A 23,200-nucleotide genomic window follows, 5' to 3' on the forward strand; every position below is an offset into this window, starting at 1 on the left:
AAGTTTCAGGTGAGAGAGAGAAAGAGGTGAAAGGGTTGGGGGAGTTGCTGCACTGGTAAAGGAGTATCTCACAGTTGTACTCAGGGAGGATACATCAGAGGACTCGTGCAGCGAGGCAATATGGGTAGATCTCAGGAAGAGGAAAGATGAAATCACAATGTTGCAGGTATACTAAATGCTTCCCAACATCCAGCAGGAGATGGAGGAGAGAATATGTTGACAGATTTTGGAAAGATATAAAACAGCAAGGTTGCTGTGGTGGGTGATTTTAACTTCCCCTGTATTGACTGGGACTCACTACATGCTAGGGGTTTGGATGGGACAGAATTTGTAAGGACCATTCAAGAGGGGTTCTTGACACAGTATGTAAACTATCCAACCAGGGAAGGGGTTATAATGGACCTGGTTTTGAGAATTGAGCCTGGCCAAGTGAGTGAAGTTTTGGTGGGAGTATATTTTGGGAGTAGTGACCATAATACTGTGAATTTTAAGGTACTCATGGATAGGGTTAACAGCATCCTTGGGTGATGATGTTAAACTGGGGAAGGCAAACTACAAAAATATTAGGCAGGAACTGGACAATTTTGATTGGAGGTGGCTGTTTGAGGGTAAATTTACATTGCACATCTGGGAGTATTTCAAATGGCAGTTGATAAGAGTTCAGGAGTGGCACCTTCCTGCCAGAAAGAAGAATAAGTTCAGCAAGTTACATGAATCTTGGATGACCAGAGATGTTATGACCTTGGTCAAAAAGAATAAAGGAGGCATACGTAAGGTCAAGGAGGGTGGGAACTGATGAATCCCTTTAAGTATATAAGGAAAGTAGGAAAAAACTTAAACAAGGAATTAGAAGGGCTAAAAAGCGTCATGAAAAGCCATCAGCAAACAGGATTAAGGAGAATACCAAGGCTTTGTATACATATATGAAAAGCAAGAGGGTAGCCAAGGAAAGGGTTGGCCCACTCAAGAACAAAAGAAAGAGCCTCTGTGTGGAGCCAGAAAAGGTAGGTGAGGTCCTAAACAAACACCTTGTGTCCGTATTCACCAAAGAGAAGCAATTGGTGGTGGATGATCTTAGAGAAGAGAGTGTCGAGTTTCTAAGACAAGTTGCTATTAACAAGGAAGAGGTGTTGTCCATCTTAAAAAAACTTATGGTAGAGAAGTCCCCAGATCCTGATGGGATGTATCCCAGAATATTACGGGAGGCAAAAGGACAAATTGCTGGAGTTTTGACAGACATCGTTGTATGCTCTTTGGCCACAGGTGAAGTCCAGAGGACTGGAGAATAGCCAATGTTGTCCCATTGTCTAAGAAGGGTAGCAGGAATAATCCTGGAAGTTACTGACCTGTGAGTCTTACATCGGTGATAGGGAAATTATTAGAAAAGATTCTCAGGGACAAGATCTATATCCATTTAGAATCAAATGGGCTTATTGGCCATAGACAGCATGGTTTTGTGTGGGGGAGGTGGTGCCTCACTAACTCGATTGAGTTTTTTGAGGTGACCAAGATGATTAATGTGGAAAAAGCAGTTGATGTCCCTATATGGACTTCAGTAAAGCCTTTAAAAAGATCCCTCATAGGAGACTGGTAGAAAAGTTGAAGTTACATGGTATCAGGGGTGATCTGGCAAGATGGATATGGAACCGACTTAGTCATAGGATACAGAGGGTAGAGGCGGAAGGCTGCTTTTCAGAATGGAGGGTTGTGGCTAGTCATGTTCCATAGGGATCAGTGCTGGGACCTCTACAGTTTGTGACCTGCATTAATCATTTGGAGGACAATATAGCTGGGCTAATTAGTAAGTTTGCAGATGATACAAAGATTGGAGGAATTACATAGTTAGGAGGATTACCAGATGATACAGCAGGATATAGATAATTTAGAAGCATGGGTAGAAAAATGACAGAGTTTAATTCAGACAAATGTGAGGTGATGCATTTTGGAAGGTCAAGTACAGGTGGAAATTATACAGTGAACGACAGAACCCTTAGGACTATTGATATGCAGAGTGATCTTGGTATGCAGGTCCACAGATCACCAAAGGTGGTAGTGCAGTAAAAACAGGCCTATGGCATGCTTGCCTTCATTAGAAGGGGCATTGAGTATAAGAATTAACAAGTTATGCTGCTGGTGTATAGACTCTAGTTAGGCAACACTTGGAAAATTGCATGCAGTTCTGGTCACCACACTACCAGAAGAATGTGGAGGCTTTGGAGAGGGTATGAAAAAGGTTTACCAAGATGTTGTTTGGTATGGGGGATTTTAGCTATGAAGAAAGGTTGTATGGATCGGATTTGTTATCACTGGAACGCAGGAGGTTGAGGGGTGACATGATAAACATTTATAAGATTGCAAATGGCATGGATAGAGTGGAAAATACAGGAAAATACAGGAGGGGTCAATTACTAGGGAAAACAGATTCAAGGTGTCGGGGGAAGGAGTTTAAAAGAGATGCGTGAGGCAAGTTTCTCACACAAAGGATGATGAGAACATGTTGGTAGAGAAACTGGTGGAAGCAAACACAATAGCAGCATTCAAGAAGCACCTGGATGAATACGTGAATAGCCAAGGAATAGAGAGATAGGTTTAGTATGAAAGAGCAAAATGTGGCGGTGCAGGCTGGGAAGGCTGAAGGGCCTGTTGTTGTGCTGCATTGTTTTTTATTTGTTCTTTCTATAATTGAGTAGCTCTCAACCTGATTAATTTTTTAAAAAATTAGTTGGGGATTATATTTGCCTATGCTATATAAGATTGGCTAGGTAGGACTACAACGATCATGGCATTTGATTAATCAGTTCTGCTCCATTCACTGGCATTATGGCCCAGGCCTGAAATGGTGTGGCGAACACTGTACATCTCAGGTTCCACTCGGGAGATCTGCACCAATCTGGCTTGCTGGCACAAAAGCCGATGTTAGTTAATTGGATGGAAAGAACATAAGAAATAAGAGCAGGAGTAGGCCATCTGGTCGTTCAAGCCCACTCTGTCCTTCAATATATTTATGGCTGATCTTTTCATGGCCTCAGCTCCATTTACCCACCTTTTCTCCATAACACCTAATTCCTTCACTGTTCAAAACTGTATCTATCTGAGCTTTGAAAACATTTACTGAGGAAGCCTCAACTACTTCACTGGGCAAGGAAATCCATAGATTCACAACCCTTTGGGTGAAGACGTTCCTTCTCAATTCAGTCTTAAATTTGCTCCCCCTAATTTTGAGGCTATGCCCTCTTGTCCTAGTTTAACCCGGCAATGGAAACATCCTCTCTACCTCCATCTTATCTATTCCCTTCATAATTTTATATATTTAGAACATAGAAGGATACAGCGCAGTACAGGCCCTTCGGCCCTCGATGTTGCGCCGACCGAATCCTACCTAACCTATACTAGCCCAATAACTTCCAAATGCCTATCCAATGCCCGCTTAAATGACCATAAAGAAGGAGAGTTCACCACTGATACGGGCAGGTGAGATCCCCTATAAGATCCCCTTTATTCTTTTCAATTCTAACTAATATAATCCCAGTCTACTCAGTCTCTCCTCTAAAGCCAAACCCTCAACTCCGCAATCAACCTGGTGACCCTCCTCTGCACCCCCTCTAGTGCCAGTACATTCTTCCTCAAGTAAGGAGACCAAAACTGCACATAATACTCCAAGTATTGCCTCACCAGCACCCTACATAGCTGCAATATAACTTCCCTGGTTTTAAACTCAATCCATTTATCAATGAAGGACAAAATTCCATTTGCCTTTTTAATTACCTGTTGTACCTGCAGACCAACCTTCTGTGATTCATGCACACGGACAGCCAGATCCCTCTGCACAGCAGTGTGCTGTACTTTTTTTACCATGCAAATAACTGTCCTTTTTACTGCTGATCCTCTCAAAATGGATGTGTTCACATTTATTAATATTGTACTCCATCTGCCAGATCTTTGCTCATTCATTTAAAGTATTTATGTCCCACTGAAAAGTTTCACAGTCCTCTACACACTTAGTCCTACCACTTATCTTCATGTCATCTGCAAACTTTGACACACTGCACAAGGTCCCCAAATCCAAATCGTCAATGTAAATTGTGAATAATTGCAGTCCCAACACTGATCCCTGAGGAAAAAACATCACTGATTGCCAACCAGAAAAACACACATTTATTCCCATGTTTTGCTTCCTGTTAGTTAACCAATTCCTTATCCATGCTAATCCATTACTTGTAACACCACACATCTTTAGCTTATGCAGCAGCCTTTTGTGTGGCACTTTATTGAATGCCTTTTGGAAATCTAGATACACCATCTACTGGGTCCCCATTGTCCACTATGCTCGTAATGGGTTTCATAGAATTCCAGTAGATTAGTTAAGCAAGATCTGCCTTCAATGAACCAATGCTGCTTCTGTCCAACAGGACATGATTCATTTTTGGAGGTGCTTGTTGAACTAGGAATTTTGAGGAGAAATAAGGCCTTTTTATTTCATAATGCCGTTGATATCTTGAGAATAGGATATGATTATTCAGCAATAGTAGCAGATCAAGGTATTTTTATGGAACCAGTGGGAACAGAATTTTTTCAGTTGATGAATTCTTCAGTAAGCTGCTACAGAAGAGTTTTAACAGGAGGTTGGCTTGGAGTTCTCCATTTCTTCATCGTCCCTAGTACCAGCAGTGTCATCTCCTTTAATTTACACTATGGCTTCAAAAAGGTGTTACCCTGTGCAACAAACCAATATCACATAGGACTTGCCTTCTCAGAAAATTCAAAGGATTCAATGACATGTACCCAAACAGAAAAAAACTCCAACAGTCTACCCAATAAGGACTTATGAATTCAAACGTAGTGTTGTTAAGCCTCTGATCACTTTTTAACAGAACAAAGTAGCACACAGACCTTTACAGTAATACAATAAAGTAAAATTTGACATTATGTGAACTAATTCAATGTTCCAACAGATGACCAAGGCATGTTCAAAGTGATAAGTTCTAAAATGTGAGTATTAAAGGAGGAAACAGTTGTAGGGAGGTTTGAGAAGTGAATTCAACAGCTTAGGGCCTTGGTTACTGAAGACGTACTGATTAAAATTGGAGATTCTCAAGAGCCCAGAATTAGATGAGCTCAGATAGCCTGAAAATGTAGAGGTTGCAGTTAACATAGGTCAAGGGTGATGAGTGAAATAATGTATCAAACAAATGAAGACATGGACAGCAGAGTTCTGGATATCCTCAAATTTATAGAAAGTATAATATTGGAGACTTTATTGACAGACAGAGTTGGAACAGTCAAGTCTAAAATAGCATTGCTCATCTGGAAGCAGCCACCCATTCACTTGTCTTGCAGTTACAAAGAGAGATGGAGTGGTTGGAGCAACAGAAAGTGGAGGGTCAGAGACTGAAGTGTAGCAGAGGACCACTGCAATAAAAAAAATCATGTTTTCCTTCCAAACCCACATGCAAACGATTCTTACGTCAGTCCCATGATTCTTTCACCTTTGCTCTAAACGGCATTTATATGTGATCACTTGTACATGTAAATTTCTGATTTTAGATCTAAATTTTCTTTTTGCTGATTTGTTCTGTGGCCCTGTGCCAAGCTGTTAATTTGTAAAAGATCTTTTATTGTATTTCACAGCCTTCACATCTCCAACACTGACTTTATATGTAGTACTCACTCTCAATTATGCAAATTGTCACACATGAGGCAACATCAACCCAAATGGCAAAAATGCTAAACATTCCTTCATTGAAGCAACATCGCTTGTGAAAGCATGAAAGGAGCAATATAATCTTAGGATCAAGATGGTCTTCAGCACACTTGTAACCGAATCTCACCACACATCTCACCTTATAATACCTCAGCTTTAAAAAGCAATGCAAATGCTGGATAATTGGGTTATTCTAAAGTAGGATATGAGAGAATAATTGAAATACCCAAATATCCTGGGCCAGCTGTGCACGTCCTTTTAATTGTCTAGTGATAAAAACATTAGTGAGGGAGATTTCTAACAAAACATATCATTAACACGAGGTCATAGAGCATGTTAACAGACCCTTTGGTCCAACTAATCCATGCTGACCATGTTCCCAAACTAAACTAGCCCCAATTGTCTGCTTTTGGTCCATATGCTTCCAATCTTTCCTATTCATGTACTTATCCAAATATCTTTGAAATGTTGTAAGTGTACCTGCATCCACTCCTTCCTATGGCAGTTCATTCCACACACAAACCCGTCCTTTTTAAAAACTTCATCCTTCTTACCTTACAAGTATGTCCCCTAGTTTAGAACTGCCACCCCAGAGAAAAGATCCTGGTCATTCACCTCCTCTATGCCCCTCATAATTTTATAAACCTCTTTGACATCATCCCTCAACCTCCGCCACTCCAGTGAAAAAAGTCCCAGCCTATTTTTTTCTCAAATCCTCCATCCATAGCAACATCCTGGTAGTCAATTTTGAAGTGACACTGTTGATATCACTTTGGAAGATGGAACAATCACTCAACAGCTATTGATAATTCACATGCTGCATAATCAAATTTTATTTTTATATAATGGGCAACTAGGATTTGCACTGGATGAGTCAATAGTAATCACAGAATGGCAATTGGTTAATTATTTGACAGAAACAAATTGCCGAGATCTGGGAAGGAATGGATGTTGAGTCTAATTATGTGTTCTTCAGAAGACCCAATGCACTATACTCTTGTACAATTCTACGATATGAATGCATGCAAGGTAGTCTGGTATTGATATCTTTGGTATCCATAATAATATCCGTTATGTAAACCACCTACACAGAAGCAGTATATAATGAATGTTTCCACTGGGATTAAGAATGCTTTGAGCTCAAAACAAGAGGTAATAGAATCAGCTTGCCTTTGGGAAATTTGGCAAAAAATGTTTGGAACAGTGCTGAGAAAAACTTAGAATATTCAGATCTCAGGATTCTCTACTTTCTCAAATCAGTGTGCATTTCACTTGCATCATCAGTAATCTTGTGTTGCCACAATATCTGCACAAGTGACTGTCTCTCAAGGAGTACACCACAGGTCATTGTTGGCACATACATAAAGCAAGTCCATCAGGTCAGTGACTAAAGTATCCTGGACAGCTGTTGGGGCACTGGACATGCAGTTGTAGTATGCATTTGTCCAGATGAGTAACTAGTACATTAGATCAGATTCAGCAGAAAACAAGGCATGAATTATTTCATTGTTCACTGCAAACAGTAAACAACTAAAACAAACAACAGTTCTACCAATATATGCACTCAACTGCTTCATTAAATGGAAAAAAACAAACAATAATCTCTATATATAGTTACTACTCTGTTTAAACTGAAGGATTTAGCTGTTGTTTTCTACCATCTTGCATCTGTTCATCTTGCAGTTTCTTCACAACCACACTCTCACTAATGCTTACTTGAAATGGCCAAATAGAGCATCATTTTTTTCTTAAATCAGAGGAATGGCAGTTTAGTGGGTGTTGGTGAGCTATCTTCTTGAACTACTACTGTCCGACTGGTGTCGATAAATCACCTAATGCTCTTCAGGAGAGTACCAGGATTTGCTGTGCTGAGTCTTCTCTACCTTGTCATTCCTCCAATACATTAATTCCAGCTCTATGTATGAGCATGAGCTTTAGATGTTTACTTCACCGTCCACAATAGGAAAATATCGTTTTGATGTTTGTTTTCCTTTAAATGATTTTTTTTTTGGAAAAAGAGCAGAAAACTTTATTTCTGCATTTATGACAGAACCATACTCTATTAGTGCATGCCTCAATTAACAATTATACTCAATGTCTGGCAGACAGCATTTGCCTGTATATTTGAAGTCTCCAAAATCATATTCTCTCATTGATCTATTATAGCAAGATTTGTCACAATCTGAGGAAGGTAATAGTGATTTTTGTTTTAAAATAGTGAACATTTCTCTTCAGCTAATCACTGAAATGACTGAGTCAGTACAACAGATTTGATGGGTTCTCTATACATACGCCAACTTGCAAATTCTGAGGTCAAGACAAACAGGAATTTGCATCTGCAACATGCATTTCTGTATGTCGGTCTTGAGACAGCAGCACAGTTCCTGTACTCTTACTTCCATTCTCCTTATTTACAGTTGCACCTGCTAGTATTCTGTAAGCCTTCAGGCTAAAGTGAAACTAGGGAAACCAATGAAAGTTAATAAGACATGTGGGACTCATTATTATCAAAACAAAGTTAGTCAAGCAATTTATATTTCTAAGTACAGTGAGAAAGCTATTTACATGTCAATGGCCAGGGATTTACAATATGCAGAAGCTTTCAAGCACTGCAGTCCCTCAGCAGCTTCATCCTTAAGGTATAAATGAGCATGAAACTCAGATAAACTATTCAAGCTGCAGTTACTCTCAAGTTGCCAGGAGATTCTGTGATTATATAAACAGATAACATATACTGACTGATTTTCGAAGATTATCAGTACATCAGTGGAAGTGTAATAGCAGCAAGGCTACTATTGAACACTGCTCAGGATCTCCCAAGTCCAAATCTCAACCTTACGGAAGAGTTATAGAACTGTTGGGTAGAATTCTGTGGAGGCCTTTCATTAATATAGAAAACCTCAGGGGATAGAGTCCAGCCTGCTGAGAGCTGAAGAGTTCTATATTCAGCAGTAGATGTTGCCTGTAACACACCACTCAAGGCCTCAGATTGTGGAGGCTCCCAGGTGCTGATGGGAAAAGGAATGCAAGATAGACATTGTGGGGAAGGAGGGTCAACAGTAAGAGAAGATTGGTAGCTCTCATTGCTTTTTCCATGCTACACCCATCAATTGGGCATGGAGTTTCATACTCTCTGCATGTCCAATGCCCCAGCAGCTGCTGGGTTAATGTCAGGGATTGGGTTAAGGTATTTGAATATGCATTAACTAACTGGTGGGCGGCACGGTGGCGCAGTGGTTAGCACTGCTGCCTCACAGCGCCTGAGACCCGGGTTCATTTCCCGACTCAGGCGACTGACTGTGTGGAGTTTGCACGTTCTCCCCGTGTCTGCGTGGGTTTCCTCCGGGTGCTCCGGCTTCCTCCCACAGTCCAAAGATGTGCGGGTCAGGTGAATTGGCCATGCTAAATTGCCCCGTAGTGTTAGGTAAGGGGTGTATGTAGGGGTATGGGTGGGTTGCGCTTCGGCGGGTCGGTGTGGACTTGTTGGGCCGAAGGGCCTGTTTCCACACTGTAAGTAATCTAATCTAAAAAAAACTAATCAATTGGCAGTGATGTGGTATGGCCATCCACCAGCCTTCCTATGATATGTTTAATTGTAATGAATATAGGAAGGCAACATGATCCACATACATGAAATAATATTCATCCTTCAATCAAGTCACCCCTCAGTCTTCCAAATTTCCATTGAAATAAGACTAGTTTGTTCAAATCACTCATTCCAGGTATCAGTCTTTTTAAAAAAAATCCTCTGTACCACCTCCAACATCTTTATATTTCCTTAAATAAGGTGACCAAAACTATAAACAGCATTTGAAATGTACTCTCAGCAATGCCCTGTGTAACTGAAGCATAACATACTTTCACATTTAATTCATCTCATAATAAAAGATAGCATCCCATTAGACTTACTATAATGATTATACTCCATTTCACAATGAATGATGGTTTATTACAGCATTTATCTTCACTGCAGAACATGAGGAAAATATCTGGTGTGTTCTGAAAATCATCGTTTGACAAGCTCACTAAATATGCCTGCCTTTCAGGACAGTGTAATTCTCAGGGAATAATAACAATCTTGAGTGGTCCAAGACTAACCTAACACAACAGGGTCAACAGTGTCATGTCCTCCACTTTTCGGGCCAGCCACACAGTATTTGTCCAATGTTACATTTTCCAAAGCCTCTTTTCATCTCAATCTTGTCTCAGCCAGTAAAAGGTGCGTTTTCATACAACCCTGGAGGTTACACATTCATTTTTTTTTTCCCTACAGCAAGGCACCTGCTGTTGCTTACTACTTCACTTTAGCAATACAAGGTGAAAATCCCATTATGCAAGCAAACTGCTGACACAACTGGCAGCCCAGCACTTGCACTGGAATACTGAAAAGATGCTCCACTCTGATTTATTCAATAGCCCAGTACTCAGCAATAGAAGATTATAATCACAGGTACAACAAATCTGTTGGGGAAATTGAAAACCTCTCCAAAACGTAGTCAGATTTGTAGTTACCAAAATCTTCACATCCTTTAAAGTGACAATCTTCTAATAAAGGATCATCTCAAATTAGTTTGGAACAATCCACCAGATGTGAAACCATTTAGGAGGAATTCATTTTTGTCATTATCAACCCAATCTCACAAATTAGATATCCTTTGTATGCCATTAATGGCAGAATACATCTTTCAAGCAGCTCTGTGATTAAAATCAAAGACCTGAGTCTTTGAATATAGAACCAGAAAACCATAGATATAATACAGTTCAGACGTGGGCCATGGGACCTAGTTTGTCCATGTCAACCCTAAGACCCAGATGCTCTTTCTAATCCTATCATCCTCCACACGGTCCATGGCCCTGCAGATTACAGCACTTAAGATCCAGGTACATTTTAAAAAAAGAGTTTAGGGTTTCTACCAACTCAGGTAGTGAATTCCAGACACCCACCACCTTCTATGTCAAAAAGCATTTCCTCGCAAACCTTCTAATCCTTCTGCCACTTAGCTTGAATCTCTGATCCCTGGTTTTTCAATCTCTGCCAAGGGAACAAGTTCCTCCTGTCTACTTTCTCTAGAGTCAGAGAGTCAGAAATATACAGCATGGAAACAAACCCTTTGGTCCAACCTGTCCAGGCCGACCAGATATCCCAACCCAATCTAGTCCCATCTGCCAGAACCCGGCCCATATCCCTCCAAACCCTTACTATTCATATACCCATCCAAATGCCTCTTAAATGTTGCAATTGTACCAGTCTCCACCACTTCTTCTGGCAGCTCATTCCATTTACGTACCACCCTCTGTGTGAAAAAGCTGCCCCTTAGGTCTCTTTTATATCTTTCCCCTCTCACCCTAAACCTTTACCCTCTCGTTCTGGATTCCCCTATCTCAATCATGTCTCCTCATAGTCTTTTCTGTTCCAAGGAACATAACCCCAACTTCTCCAATCTTTCCTCATAGCTACAACTCTCCAGCCCTGGTAACACTCTAGTAAATCTTCCCTGCACTCTCTCCAGAACAATTACCTCCCTCCTGTAATGTGGTGACCAAAACTGCACACAATACTCCAGTTGTGGCCTCATTAGTGTCTTATAGCCTTGCCAGTTTCATTATCATATCCCTATTTTTGCATTCATTACCTTTGCCAATGAAGGAAATCATTCCATATGCTTCCTTTATAACTTTATCTACTTGCACTATTATCTTTAGGGGCCTGCACATCAAGATCTCTCACTTCATCTACCCTCTCAGTACATTCCCATTTATTGTGTATTCCCTTTTATTGTTTGACTTTCCTAAATAGATTACCTCACACTTATCAGAGTTGAACTCCATCTGCCACTTCCATGCCCACTCCACCAACTCATTTATATCATTATTGAACATACAGCCATTTTTAACGTACACAACCAATCTTTGGGCTGTCTGCAAATTTCCTAATTATGCATCCCCACATTCAAGTCCAAATCATTCATGCATAAAAGGAACAGCAGGGGTCCCAACACTGAGCCCTGCGGAACACCACTTTAGATGTTCTGTCTGTACTGTTCTATGTTCTATGTCTATGTTCTAGACAGCTTTCCATTCATAAGGGCACTCATTGACCATTACCCTTTGCTTGCTGTTACTGAGCCAATCTTTGACAGATTACCATGTATCCCACAGGCCTTTCCTTTTTTGACCAGTTTGCCTTGTGGAACCTTATCAAGTGCCAGACTAAAATCCATATACTGTTGATAATATCCAATAAACTACCTTCATTGATCCTCCTTGTCACTTCCTCAAAGAATTCAATCAAATTTGTAAGGCATGACCTTCACTTAGCAAAGCCATGCTGACTAACCAAGACTCTTCTATGCTTTTCTAAGTGACAGATTTTCTGATGTCTCAGGATTGATTCTAATAATTACACATATGTCCTAACCATTCTCCTGGTGGAAGTATAGAGCATTTTTCAAGTAAATGGGATGGGGCAGCTAGACATGAGTTCAGGGAGAAAGTTTCAGAGAAGGCACTAACACCTGAAGTATCAGTCACCAATGAAGGAAACTTCATGGGGAGAAGGGATGGAGTCAGGGATGTGGCCCATGAAAGAGCAGAGACTAAGGAGCAATGGGTGGACAGTAAGGTTTGGGTGTAGAAGCAGGAAAGAAGGAAGCTGTGAAGTAATCTGGAAAAAGAGGACTGTTAAAGACAGGACAGATAAGTGGGGGGGGGGGGATTTCAGGTAGAACTGGGTTCAGGTGGCAGATATTGGTTAGCGCTGCTGCCTCACAGCACCAAAGACCCGGGTTCAATTCCCGCCTTGGCCAACTGTCTGTGTGGAGTTTGCACGTTCTCCCCGTGTCTGTGTGGGTTTCCTCTGGGTGCTCTGGTTTCCTCCCACAGTCCAAAGATGTACAGATTAGGTGAATCGGCCATGCTAAATTGCCGATAGTGTTAGATGAAGGGGTAAATGTAGAGGAATGGGTCTGGGTGGGTTGCTCTTCGGAGGGTCGGTGTGGACTTGTTGGGCTGAAAGGCCTGTTTCCACGCAGTAAGTAATCTAATGTAATCTAACCTAATCTAAATTGGATTTAAGTAAATTGGATTTAGATTTTGGGCGGCATGGTGGCACAGTGGTTAGCACTGCTGCCTCACAGCGCCAGGGACCCGGGTTCAATTCCCGACTCAGGCGACTGACTGTGTGGAGTTTGCACGTTCTCCCCGTGTCTGCGTGGGTTTCTTCCGGGTGCTCCGGTTTCCTCCCACAGTCCAAAGATGTGTGGGTCAGGTGAATTGGCCATGCTAAATTGCCCGTAGTGTTAGGTAAGGGGTATATGTAGGGGTATGGGTGGGTTGCGCTTCGGCGGGTCGGTGTGGACTTGTTGGGCCGAAGGGCCTGTTTCCACACTGTAAATAATCTAATCTAATCTAATTTTGATGTGAACATAGGAGGTATGGTTAGTAAGTTTGTAGATGATCCCAAAATTGGAGGTGTAGTGGACAGCCAAGAAGGTTACCTCAGAGTGCAACGGGACCTTGATCAGATGGGCTAGTGGGCTGAGGAGTGGCAAGTAGAGATAAGTTTACATAAATGTGAAGTCCTGCGTTTTGGAAAGGCAAATCAGGACAGGACTTATACACTTAATACTAAGATTCTGGAGAGTATTGCTGAACAAAGAGACCTTCCAGGGCAGGTTCATAGTTCCTTGAAAGTAAAATTACAGTTTGACAGAATAGTGATGGTGGCATTTGGTATACTTTTCTTTATTGATGAATGCATTAATTTTGAGAGTCGGGAGGTCATGTTGCAGCTCTAAAGGACATTTGGTTCAGCCAATTTTGGAATTTTTTTGTGTGCAGTTCTGGACTCCCTCCTATCAGAGGAATGTTGTGAAACTTGAAAGAGTTCAGAAAAGATTTACAAAGATGTTGGAGGGTTTGAACTATGGTAGAGGCTGAATAGAATGGGCCTATTTTCTCTACAGCAGTGGAGGCTAAGGGGTGACCTTCTAGAAGTTTGTAAAATCATGAGGGGCATATATAGGGTAAATAGAAAAAAGTCTTTTCCCCAGGGTAGCAGAGTCCAAAACTAGAGGGCACAGGTTAAAGGTGAGACAGGAAATAGGAAACAGGAAAGAGCATCGGAGTCTGAAGGGTGACCTCATAGAGGTTTACAAGATCATGAGGGGCATGGATAGGATAAGTAGACAAAGTCACTTCCCTGGGACTGGGGAGTCCACAACTACAGGACATAGGTTTAGGGTGAGAGGTGAAAGATATAAAAGAGACCTAAGGGGCAACTTTTTCATGCAGATGATGGTGCATGTATGGAATGATCTACCAGAGGAAGTGGTGGAGACTGGTACAATACAACATTTATAAAGTATCTGGATGGGTATATGAATAGGAAGGGTTTAGAGGGATATGGGGCAAGTGCTGGCAAATGGGACTAGATTAATTTATGATATCTATTCGATGTGGATGAGTTGGACGAAGGGGTCTGTTTCAATGCTGTACACCTCTATGACTCTAAGTCAGAGGATTTCTGGGATGTACTGCATTGGCAGGAGCAACCTGCATGGGTGATTGAGGAAGGAATTGATATGAGCAGCAATATAGAGTTGTGTTAGGCACTGAAAAGATTGGGTTCCATCTTTTTAATGGTGAAAAAAATTCTGGGTTATCCATTATGATGTTGAACAAATTGTCATATGCTTATGGAGTCAAAGGTAGTGGAGTACAGGCTGAAATATTTGTCATTAATATGTATCCTAGCCAAACATCCATAAAAAACATTGCCAGTTGTAACACATTAAAAGTAAAACCAGTGAATCCGGAATGGAGTCATTGGTGTCATAGCAAACTCTGGTCAACATGGTTTTGAGGCATAAGCTAAAGGGGTTTGTGGAGGGAATCAATGAAGAGTTGAGCATTTAGCAGCATGCAAAGAAAGGTTTAATGTCTGTACCACTGGTTGGAGGAATGGTCAAGATGATCTTTGAGCGAGAGGTAATGATGGCAATTTTAAAGTTCAAGGAAAGTGTGCATATTATAAACAACTTCTGAAAATGTATCAGGTGTAGGCTTGAGTGCTTCTGAGATTATTTCTTCATCTCTCCTTCTTGGTGTAGTACACACCTTTTTACTAGACAGAGAAGTTGGTTACTGCCTGAAGCACATTTGGAATGCAAGCCCAAATTACTGGCTCCCAAACTATTTTCGTCACGACAGATGGAGCAGTCCTGTGCATCCTCATCAAGATAAATGGAAAACTGTTAACTTGTCTTCTGTAGTAACTATGCGTTACTTTAAGAATCACCAATTGGACAACTGAGGAATGTGGGCAACTACTGAACTTGAGAAACTTGTGCGAATTTGTGATGTGTCTGTCTCACTTTCACACCGAAATCCCAACAAGCAGACTGTTTGAATCAATGGGCCCAAGTTTAACTCTGTATAAGAGAGTGTGTTTTGAGTGAGTTAACCACTGTGTCTCAGATCCCTTTGAGGGAATCGTAAATTCTTCAAAATGGATTTACGTTCCCCTCATTTCATCACTGAGAGAAAGTTGAGATAAGATCAAACTTCATTACAAATGTTTGAATGAGTCTGCGATAGAACTTGTACCAGGAAAGTTAGAGATTGAATATTTATCTTCATTGAGAAATAAAATATTCGTCAACACACTGGCTAACATAAAAACTTTCAGTGTCTTTTCCTCTTTCTAGAGATATTGACTGTTTCCCTGTATGTAATCCTTTCTGTGTCTGGTGAGCTATTCTCTGGTGCACAGTAGATAATTTCTATTAGAATACTACAGTGAACAAAATGCATGGTATCAAGTGCATGTCATCACTATAAAATATATCAAACTCTATTCAAAAGACACACATACACACACACAAACATACACACACGTTTTGGCTGTATCTCGCAGTTTCCATGTGGTTAATTGCAGCTTAATGATGAAGCTTGTTGCTTGTGTTGAGAATGCATGCTCGCTCCTCCCCATGTGATACCAGGTTTCTACCTACCTCCTTTTCTACATATTTTCTTGTTGGGTTTTCTTGTGCATTCCTTCGATATTCTTTTTACTGTAAAATGAATAAAATACTGCAAAATAACATGAGGCTCCATCAGACAAAATAGGAGCATGCAATCACAACCGTTTCACTTCCCCTACATACACACATACACAGGCAGACAAACAGACACACATACTTTCACACACACAGACAGACACACGCACACACAGACTCTCACACAAAACCTGTTTGCAGAAATATTCAGTTGTCCCAGGGCACAGCTGGTCCATGCTGTTCAAGCTGTCAATGCAGTACCACTCCAATATGAGAAGAATATTTAAACTGGTCAACATGAACTCTCTCCCCTGTCATTTCCCTATCTCTTAAAGAGAGAGGTCATGTCGTAACATTTTAGGCTTCAGCTAGAACGAGCCTCATGTAAAACAAAAGCCCCATTTTTCAAATGCTTCAAGTGAAGAATAAACTATGAAAGTCCACTCAGGAATTCTGAAAAAGAGTCTTATTTGAAATGTGAGCCCATTTTGCCTGTTTGTCAGATACATATTGATGGCGCTGTGCCAACCTTTCCTTTTTTATTCCAGAATAATTGTTTACAGGTTTCATTTCTGGTTCCTTGGGGTGGGTGAGTTTTCAAAACAAAGCTTAAGGTTGTTGTACCTGAACAGGTGCATTTGTGATGGCTTGCTAAAATCTGAAAAAAGACATTTACAACTTTACAACTGATATCAAATACAGAAAATCATCATTAATGCGTCCAAAATTTTGCAATATGAAAAGGCACTACTTCTTCCAGCCTTTGCAATATTCATGAATGCTGTGTTTCACTAGTTTGTCAATCACTAGCAGTGCATAGATCAGTCTGTGTGGAATCCCAACAATGGTACCATCACAGTGCCATTTGCTGTTTATTATTCTCAGTCAGGAAATTTCCAGGAATTCTAGCTCCTTAAGCGAGGCAACATTACTCAGATTATATTAACAATCCCTACAATCTATCCGGTAATTCAAAGTGGTAATATTCTGCATGCCAAACAAAATACATTTGGGTAACTATATTTCCCATAGGTTTCATCCATATCCTTCCACGCTCTATAATAGTTAATACATCCTCTGACTCAGTAAACATTTTTTTTAACCATTTGGTCAAATACTCTAATATCTGCTGTATGGCTTAGTGTCACATTTTGATTAATAATACACTGTAAAACAAATTGGGATATTTTATTACAATAAATGCACTCTATAATTACATATATTGTTTTTTGAAGACAGAAAGTTGGAGTTTTGCCCAATTAATTAATCTTTTTCTGCATCATGAGCTACTCAGGCATCAGCTCAAATTGCATGGTAATGATAAAATATCTTCTTTTTTCTTCTAAAGTTGCTGATGACTTGCTGAGATATAGTTCCATAGTTGTTCATCATTATTCAAAACTTATCCATCAGGCCATTCTCTGTGTATGAACCGAAAGGAGTCCACCGGTCATTAATCATATTCCCACTCACTGCTGACAACTAAGATTCCCTTTCCTGACTCCATGTTTGTTAGCATTATGAAAAGGTTCTCACTTATCTGATTCTGCTCATCTCTCCTTAACATCTGCTCATTATATTTGTCCTTAAAGAAACAACACATGACCTCCTCCAACCTTGCGAACAGTTGTCCCATCTCCAACCTGCCATTCCTTCCCAAAGTCCTAGAATCTGTTCTTTCCTCTGAAATTTATGCTAACCTTTCTTGAGATTCCATAGTCTAATCTACCTAATCTCCTTGTCAAAGCATCAACTCTGCTTTAATCAATTCCCCAAATGACAGACTATCTGATTGTGACAAAGGCAAATTATCCCTCCATGAAGTCCTTCACTTGTCTGCAGAGTTAGCCACAGTTGACACACCAACCTCCTCCAAAGCTGTTCGAATATCCTCAGCCTGGCAGCACTGCATTCATCTGGCTCATTTCTATCTACTTAATCGTAGTCAGAACATTGCCATCATTGGTTTCTTTTCACAATCCCACAAATGTAGCCCTGGTGTCCACCATGGAATATATCCTTGGCCCCCTCCAATGTCTCATCCAGACATTGCCCCTTAGCTACAGAGTATCAATTTCCATGCGTATTCTAACAATATCTATATCCACCTTAGCATCATATCGCTTGACACCTCCGCTATTTCCACTCTCTCCAAGCTGTTTGTTTTCTTGCAGTGATCAATTCTGATATCGGTACTGAAGGAGACAAAACTAACTCCAATTAAATTCTGGGGCGGCCAAGGTCTTTTTCTTTGTCTGGCACTACTCATTCCACTTTCTAGCCTCCGGTTCAACTCTTCTCCCTGCAACAATCTGAGGCTGAACTAGACTGCACATATCTGTCATATCTGACCCCCAAGGTGAGCAATCAAACACTTAGCTGTCTCATCATTAACGATCTATTTCTCCCTCCAAGGCACTGTCCCACTCATTTCCTTAGGCAAATCGTCTTCTGTTGCTGCGATTCTCCTGCATTTGGTTATTTTCAGACTTGATACTTGTAACACATTCATGATAAATGTCCTACACAATTTATCTTTTGTAAACTTGAGATCATCCAAAATTTTGCAGCCTGTGTCCAAACTCGCAGGAAGTTCCATTGACCCCCAAGCCTGTGTTAACAGAACTACAATGGCTCCTAGTTAAGCAACCTTTCCATTTTGAACTCCTCTTAGTTTTTGTTGAACCCATTCTCAACTGTCCCCTTCCAATCACTAATCATCTCAGCCCTAAAATCCTGTTGAGTTTGATGTTGAGATTCCTCCATTTTAATTATTCCAACTTGGCTGCCAATTCTCTAAATTTCGGAATTTCCATCCTAAACCTCTTCCCATTAGTTTTCCCCTTTTAAGGCATTCCTTGAAACCCATCCCATTTGGGCCAAGCTTTTGATCATCTACCAGTACCTATTTCCTCGTGGCTCTATGTTTTGAATCGCTTTAACATGTTCTATAATTTTAAAGATGCCTTAAAAGTTGAGGCATGGACTTTGTGAGGAAGTTCAAGCACATTTCCCATATTTACATAAATCCCATCTTCTTATAGAATTCTCTGCTAAAATCTATGTTAGTTGCTTCTAGATATTTAGTAATTTTATTTTTAGACATATAAATTTTACTGTAAAACAGATGAATTATAATTACTTGAATTACCATGTTCTTTCTTGCAAATGTATATTACATTGTCCTCTTTACAGTTCTCTGACACTCCCAATTGCTCCAGCTTCCCTTCATGATTTTTTGGTCGCATCACATCCTGTTCTCCTTTAGCTCTACCAACCCCTACATCCTGGATTTGTAACCTACTCCAAATTAAAATTAAAAATCACACAACACCAGGTTATAATCCAATAGGTTTACTTGGAAGCACAAGCTTTCTGAGCACTGCTCCTTCATCAGGTAGGTGGTTGTGGAATATAATATTGTAAGACACTGAATTTATAGCAAAAGTTTACAGTGTGATGCAACTGAAATTATTTATTGAAGAAGACCTGGATTGTTTGTTAAGTCTCTTATCTTTTAGAATGACCACGTTGGTTTCAGTTCTTTCTTATGTAAGTCCCAGAACTTTTTTTTAAAAGTTACATTCTCAAGTGAACTTTAACAATAGGTGCATGTCAGCTCAGATAATGCATTGAAGGTGTGAGAGGCCCTGTGTGAGGCTGTCTGTACCTCAATGTTCACACTGATTCTATTTCTAAAAAAAAGACTTACAGAATTGTACATGGCTTTATGCAGTTTGTGAGCAAAATAAAATATAACTCTGCAAGTATACATTTACCCCACAAACGTGTTTGTGTGTGTGTGTGAATGTGGGTGTGGGTTGGGGAGGGGAATGAGTGTGAGAGTGTGTGTATGTGTTTGTGTGTAAGTGTAATCAGGTATAAGTCTGTGAGAGGGTGTGTATGTGGGGGTGTATGTGTGAGCGTACGAGAGAGAGCTTGTATATGAGCCAGGGACTGCGTGAGTGTATGGGTCTGAAGGAGTGAAAAAACATGGTCATTCTAAAAGAGACACTTAACAAACAATTCAGGTCTTTTCTCAATATATGATTTCAGTTGCATCACACTGTAAACTTTTGCTATAAATTCTGTGTTTTATGATCTTATACTCCACAACCATCTGATGAAGGAGCAGCGCTCCGAAAACTAGTGCTTCCAAATAAACCTATTGGACTCTGTGTGATTTTTAACTTTCTACACCCCAGTCCAAACCAGCACCTTCAAATCATGACTCCAAATCAAATTCTCTTCATCATTCCTAATTAAATTTAAACTGATCTCCCTAACAATCCATAATACCTAAATATCATTTTCAATAAGACTCATGTTGTGTGAATACAACTCTTCTTAACTCTTCACTCCATCTAATTCAAATCTAATATTCTTCAAGTATTTTTACCATTATCTATTTATTCTACTTACTCATGATAACAAAATCTATCACTGCTTACCCAACATTTTACCAAAATCCACTTCTCATTAGTCCCACTTATAATTCCAGCCCCATTTATATGTAAATCAAGTTTAATCCCCTCAGCTAAAAAGAATGATGTGCAGAAATGGTTAAAGTCAGGCTGAGTGCACTCACCTAACTGATTATACTGACTGATTATCACCTACTGAATCCAATTTATCAAAGTCATATCCAGTGATTTTGAAACTTATCAAGGTTTTGGTTCACAACCCTATAAATCACCATGAAGCCCCTTGAAAGTAACGTCTACAAATTTACAGCCTGTTTTCGATTCCAGTGCTAAAGTTGGCAAAAAAATGGTTAGGCTTGCATCAAAAACCAACGTATTTTCTTGTAAGTTACTTGAAATGAGTGTTCGTCCCAGGTCTATGACCAGACTGCATTCACTCTTCTCATGTTCATCACCCTTCCCTCGGGTTCATCTACCCCGATTCTGCTGATGAAAGGCTTATGTCCGAAATATCGATTCTGCTGCTCCTTGGAATGTACCTGGTTTGCTGTGCTTTTCCAGTACCACACTTTTTGACTTCATCTATCCCTGGTCCAGCCTATTTAAAGCAACCATGACAAGCAATCTGCATGAGAATGAATTTTCTTGCAAATGTGGGCTTCATTTTTTGACACTTTGCTAAACTCTGCCCTTAGCAACAGCTTTCAGCTTGAAACAAACTTCCCAGCTTGTGTTTATTAAGTAAATAATGCTTCGAATAATTGCCTCATCTCATTAACTTGAATATGAGTCAAGCCCAGTTTCTGCACCGGATATGAAATTAATTCTATTTGTGACATTTTGAATTTCAGTGGAAAAAATGTCTACAGTACAAATTTAGGCATTAACGTGAAAACCAACTCGGAGACGATAAGGATGAATTATATGAGAAATTGAAATGTAACACAGACCACTCGAAGTGTTCTGAACCTAACGACACATAACAGTAACTCTGAATTGTGCTTAAAACTTCACAAAAGTTTATGGTGCAGAAGGCAACCATTCAGCTACTGTGTCTGCATTGGCTCTCTAAGCATTCTAATTTAATGTCAATCTCTTGCCTTTTCTCATAAGCCTGCATATTTTTTCTAAATAATCGTTCAATATCCCCCTGAATGCCTTAATTGAATTTCCAGAGAGTGCATTTCAGATTCTAACTGCCCACTGTGTAAACTTAGTCCACCTTTTCTTACATTTTCCCCAGTGCTGATATTGTTCACATTGATGAATCAAATTATTAATGAAATAAAGCAAGCATAGTCCACTGTGAAACCCCTGCATCATTGACTAGCACAATTATTTACACAGCAGTCAATGTTCACAACCATTTTTGAGGAAGTAGCCCCTGCCCTGACAAGTGTGATGAGAGTTGCTCTCTGACATGAGGTCTCAGTAAAAGATGAGATTAAACTCAGCAGTTTTAATCATTTTTGATGAAAATATAGACAAGTTCATGCCCAATATTAACAAATATATTACATTGTATGAATGACTGGCACAAGCATGAGGATAACTTGCACTGATATGTAGGCTCTTTCTTTTACCAGTTCATGGATAGTTGATAATGACCCATGGACAATCTACAGTGATTGACGATAATCTGTATGAGTCTTGCAAAGTTGGTTCAGGGTCTTTACAGATGAACAATATGCTCTCTTCATATTCTGAGTTCTAAAAAGTGAACTAAATCATAAATAAACACCAAACTGCAAACTAGTCCTCTGGATTTGAGAGTGATTTTGCAGCAGACATTCAGTCACAACCCATGTATGTCCTGGGAGAATATTTCTGCAATCACCCTTCACAAACTTTCCAAACCACTTGTCCCCTCACACATTACTGTGTGAATCCCAAACCCTGCGAATTAATCGTGTGGTCAATGCACCTGTCTTGAGACTCTTTGCAGTGATGATTCGCTTTTGGTTGTCAAACTGTGCCAAAGAAACAAAAGAGGAACCATAACAGTGCCATAGACAGTAAGAGGTATAAAGGTCAAAGTAAGGAGAAGCCACAACATGAGCTACATAACAATTGCATGCAGGAGGGGGATGGGATGGGGTCAGGTGCGAAATAGGAAACCATCTCATGCTTAAAAAGCAACATACAGACAAAACAGGAACAAAGAACCAGACAAAAGAAGCATTGGCTCATCCGCTACTGACTCACCATCCTCTGTAGGAACATAGATGTTTAGATACAAACAGTCTTCATTTTGATCCTGGATGTAGGTTGCAACTATATCCAAATTGGCCGTGAACCAGATTGGTAACATGATTTCTGGTACTATACCATGAATGTTTTGCGGACAGACAGGAGCGAAATGAGTTACGTTACGTGTTCTAGACCAAGAGGGTGGAGGTTCTGGTGGTTGGAACCTTTTCTCTCCAGTAGGAGCACTTGCATATGGAACTCCCAGGTATTGATCCACTGGCCCAAGTATGTCACTGGGCAAGGGAATTCGGATTCCCCGTAGTTTTCCATAATGTGTATTCACAGTTGGGTAATTGATCTGACCCTCCAGCACTATGACCCTGACAGCAAAGCTGAATATCCAGAGAGCAGCACTACAGTCAACATTGAAAAAAATGGTGACTATGCGATGTAAAAAGGATACAGGACAACTCCATCTTGTGTGAAGAAACATCGTACACGATGCCATTATTGGATTCTCAGCAATATAAATTCCAAAAGTCCTTGGTGCCAATGAATAACTGTAGTAACTCCAAAAGTCATTGAAAGAGTGCTTCTTATCTTGTAACTCTGATTCTTATTCAGCTGTCAATCCATAGTTGAGCTGAAAAGCCAAATAACCATCCTGCAGTCGAATCTTTCTCTGGAGGTTTCAGATCTGGAGGATGCACATCATGTCACCCAAGGTAAGTGTTATTCTTCTCTTGCATTTCAATTTCAAAGACAAATCCTGTGATAAGTAAAGAGAAATAAATTTAACTTGTGCACCCATACATGAAACTCTGTAT

General features: G+C 40.2%; 1 protein-coding gene across 11 annotated transcripts in view; it reads right to left on the reverse strand.

Moving 5' to 3' along the window:
* nlgn3a (neuroligin 3a) overlaps positions 1–22,796 on the reverse strand; it is a 252,762-nt gene extending 229,966 nt beyond the window's left edge. For 4 of the 11 annotated variants that reach the window (XM_060832300.1, XM_060832295.1, XM_060832298.1 and 1 more), the window contains exon 1: positions 22,381–22,773. In XM_060832300.1, coding sequence (XP_060688283.1) covers positions 22,381–22,494 — 114 coding nt within the window. In that variant the 5' untranslated portion in view covers positions 22,495–22,773. Of the gene's footprint in view, positions 1–12,044; positions 12,054–15,714; positions 15,775–19,225; positions 19,267–22,380 lie in introns of all 11 variants that reach the window. The other 7 variants (XM_060832292.1, XM_060832301.1, XM_060832297.1 and 4 more) reach the window with 7 other exon arrangements.
* Between the last annotated feature and the right edge of the window lie 404 nt (positions 22,797–23,200).

Source organism: Hemiscyllium ocellatum, chromosome 11 (assembly GCF_020745735.1).
Source record: "Hemiscyllium ocellatum isolate sHemOce1 chromosome 11, sHemOce1.pat.X.cur, whole genome shotgun sequence".
Lineage (NCBI taxonomy): Eukaryota > Metazoa > Chordata > Chondrichthyes > Orectolobiformes > Hemiscylliidae > Hemiscyllium > Hemiscyllium ocellatum.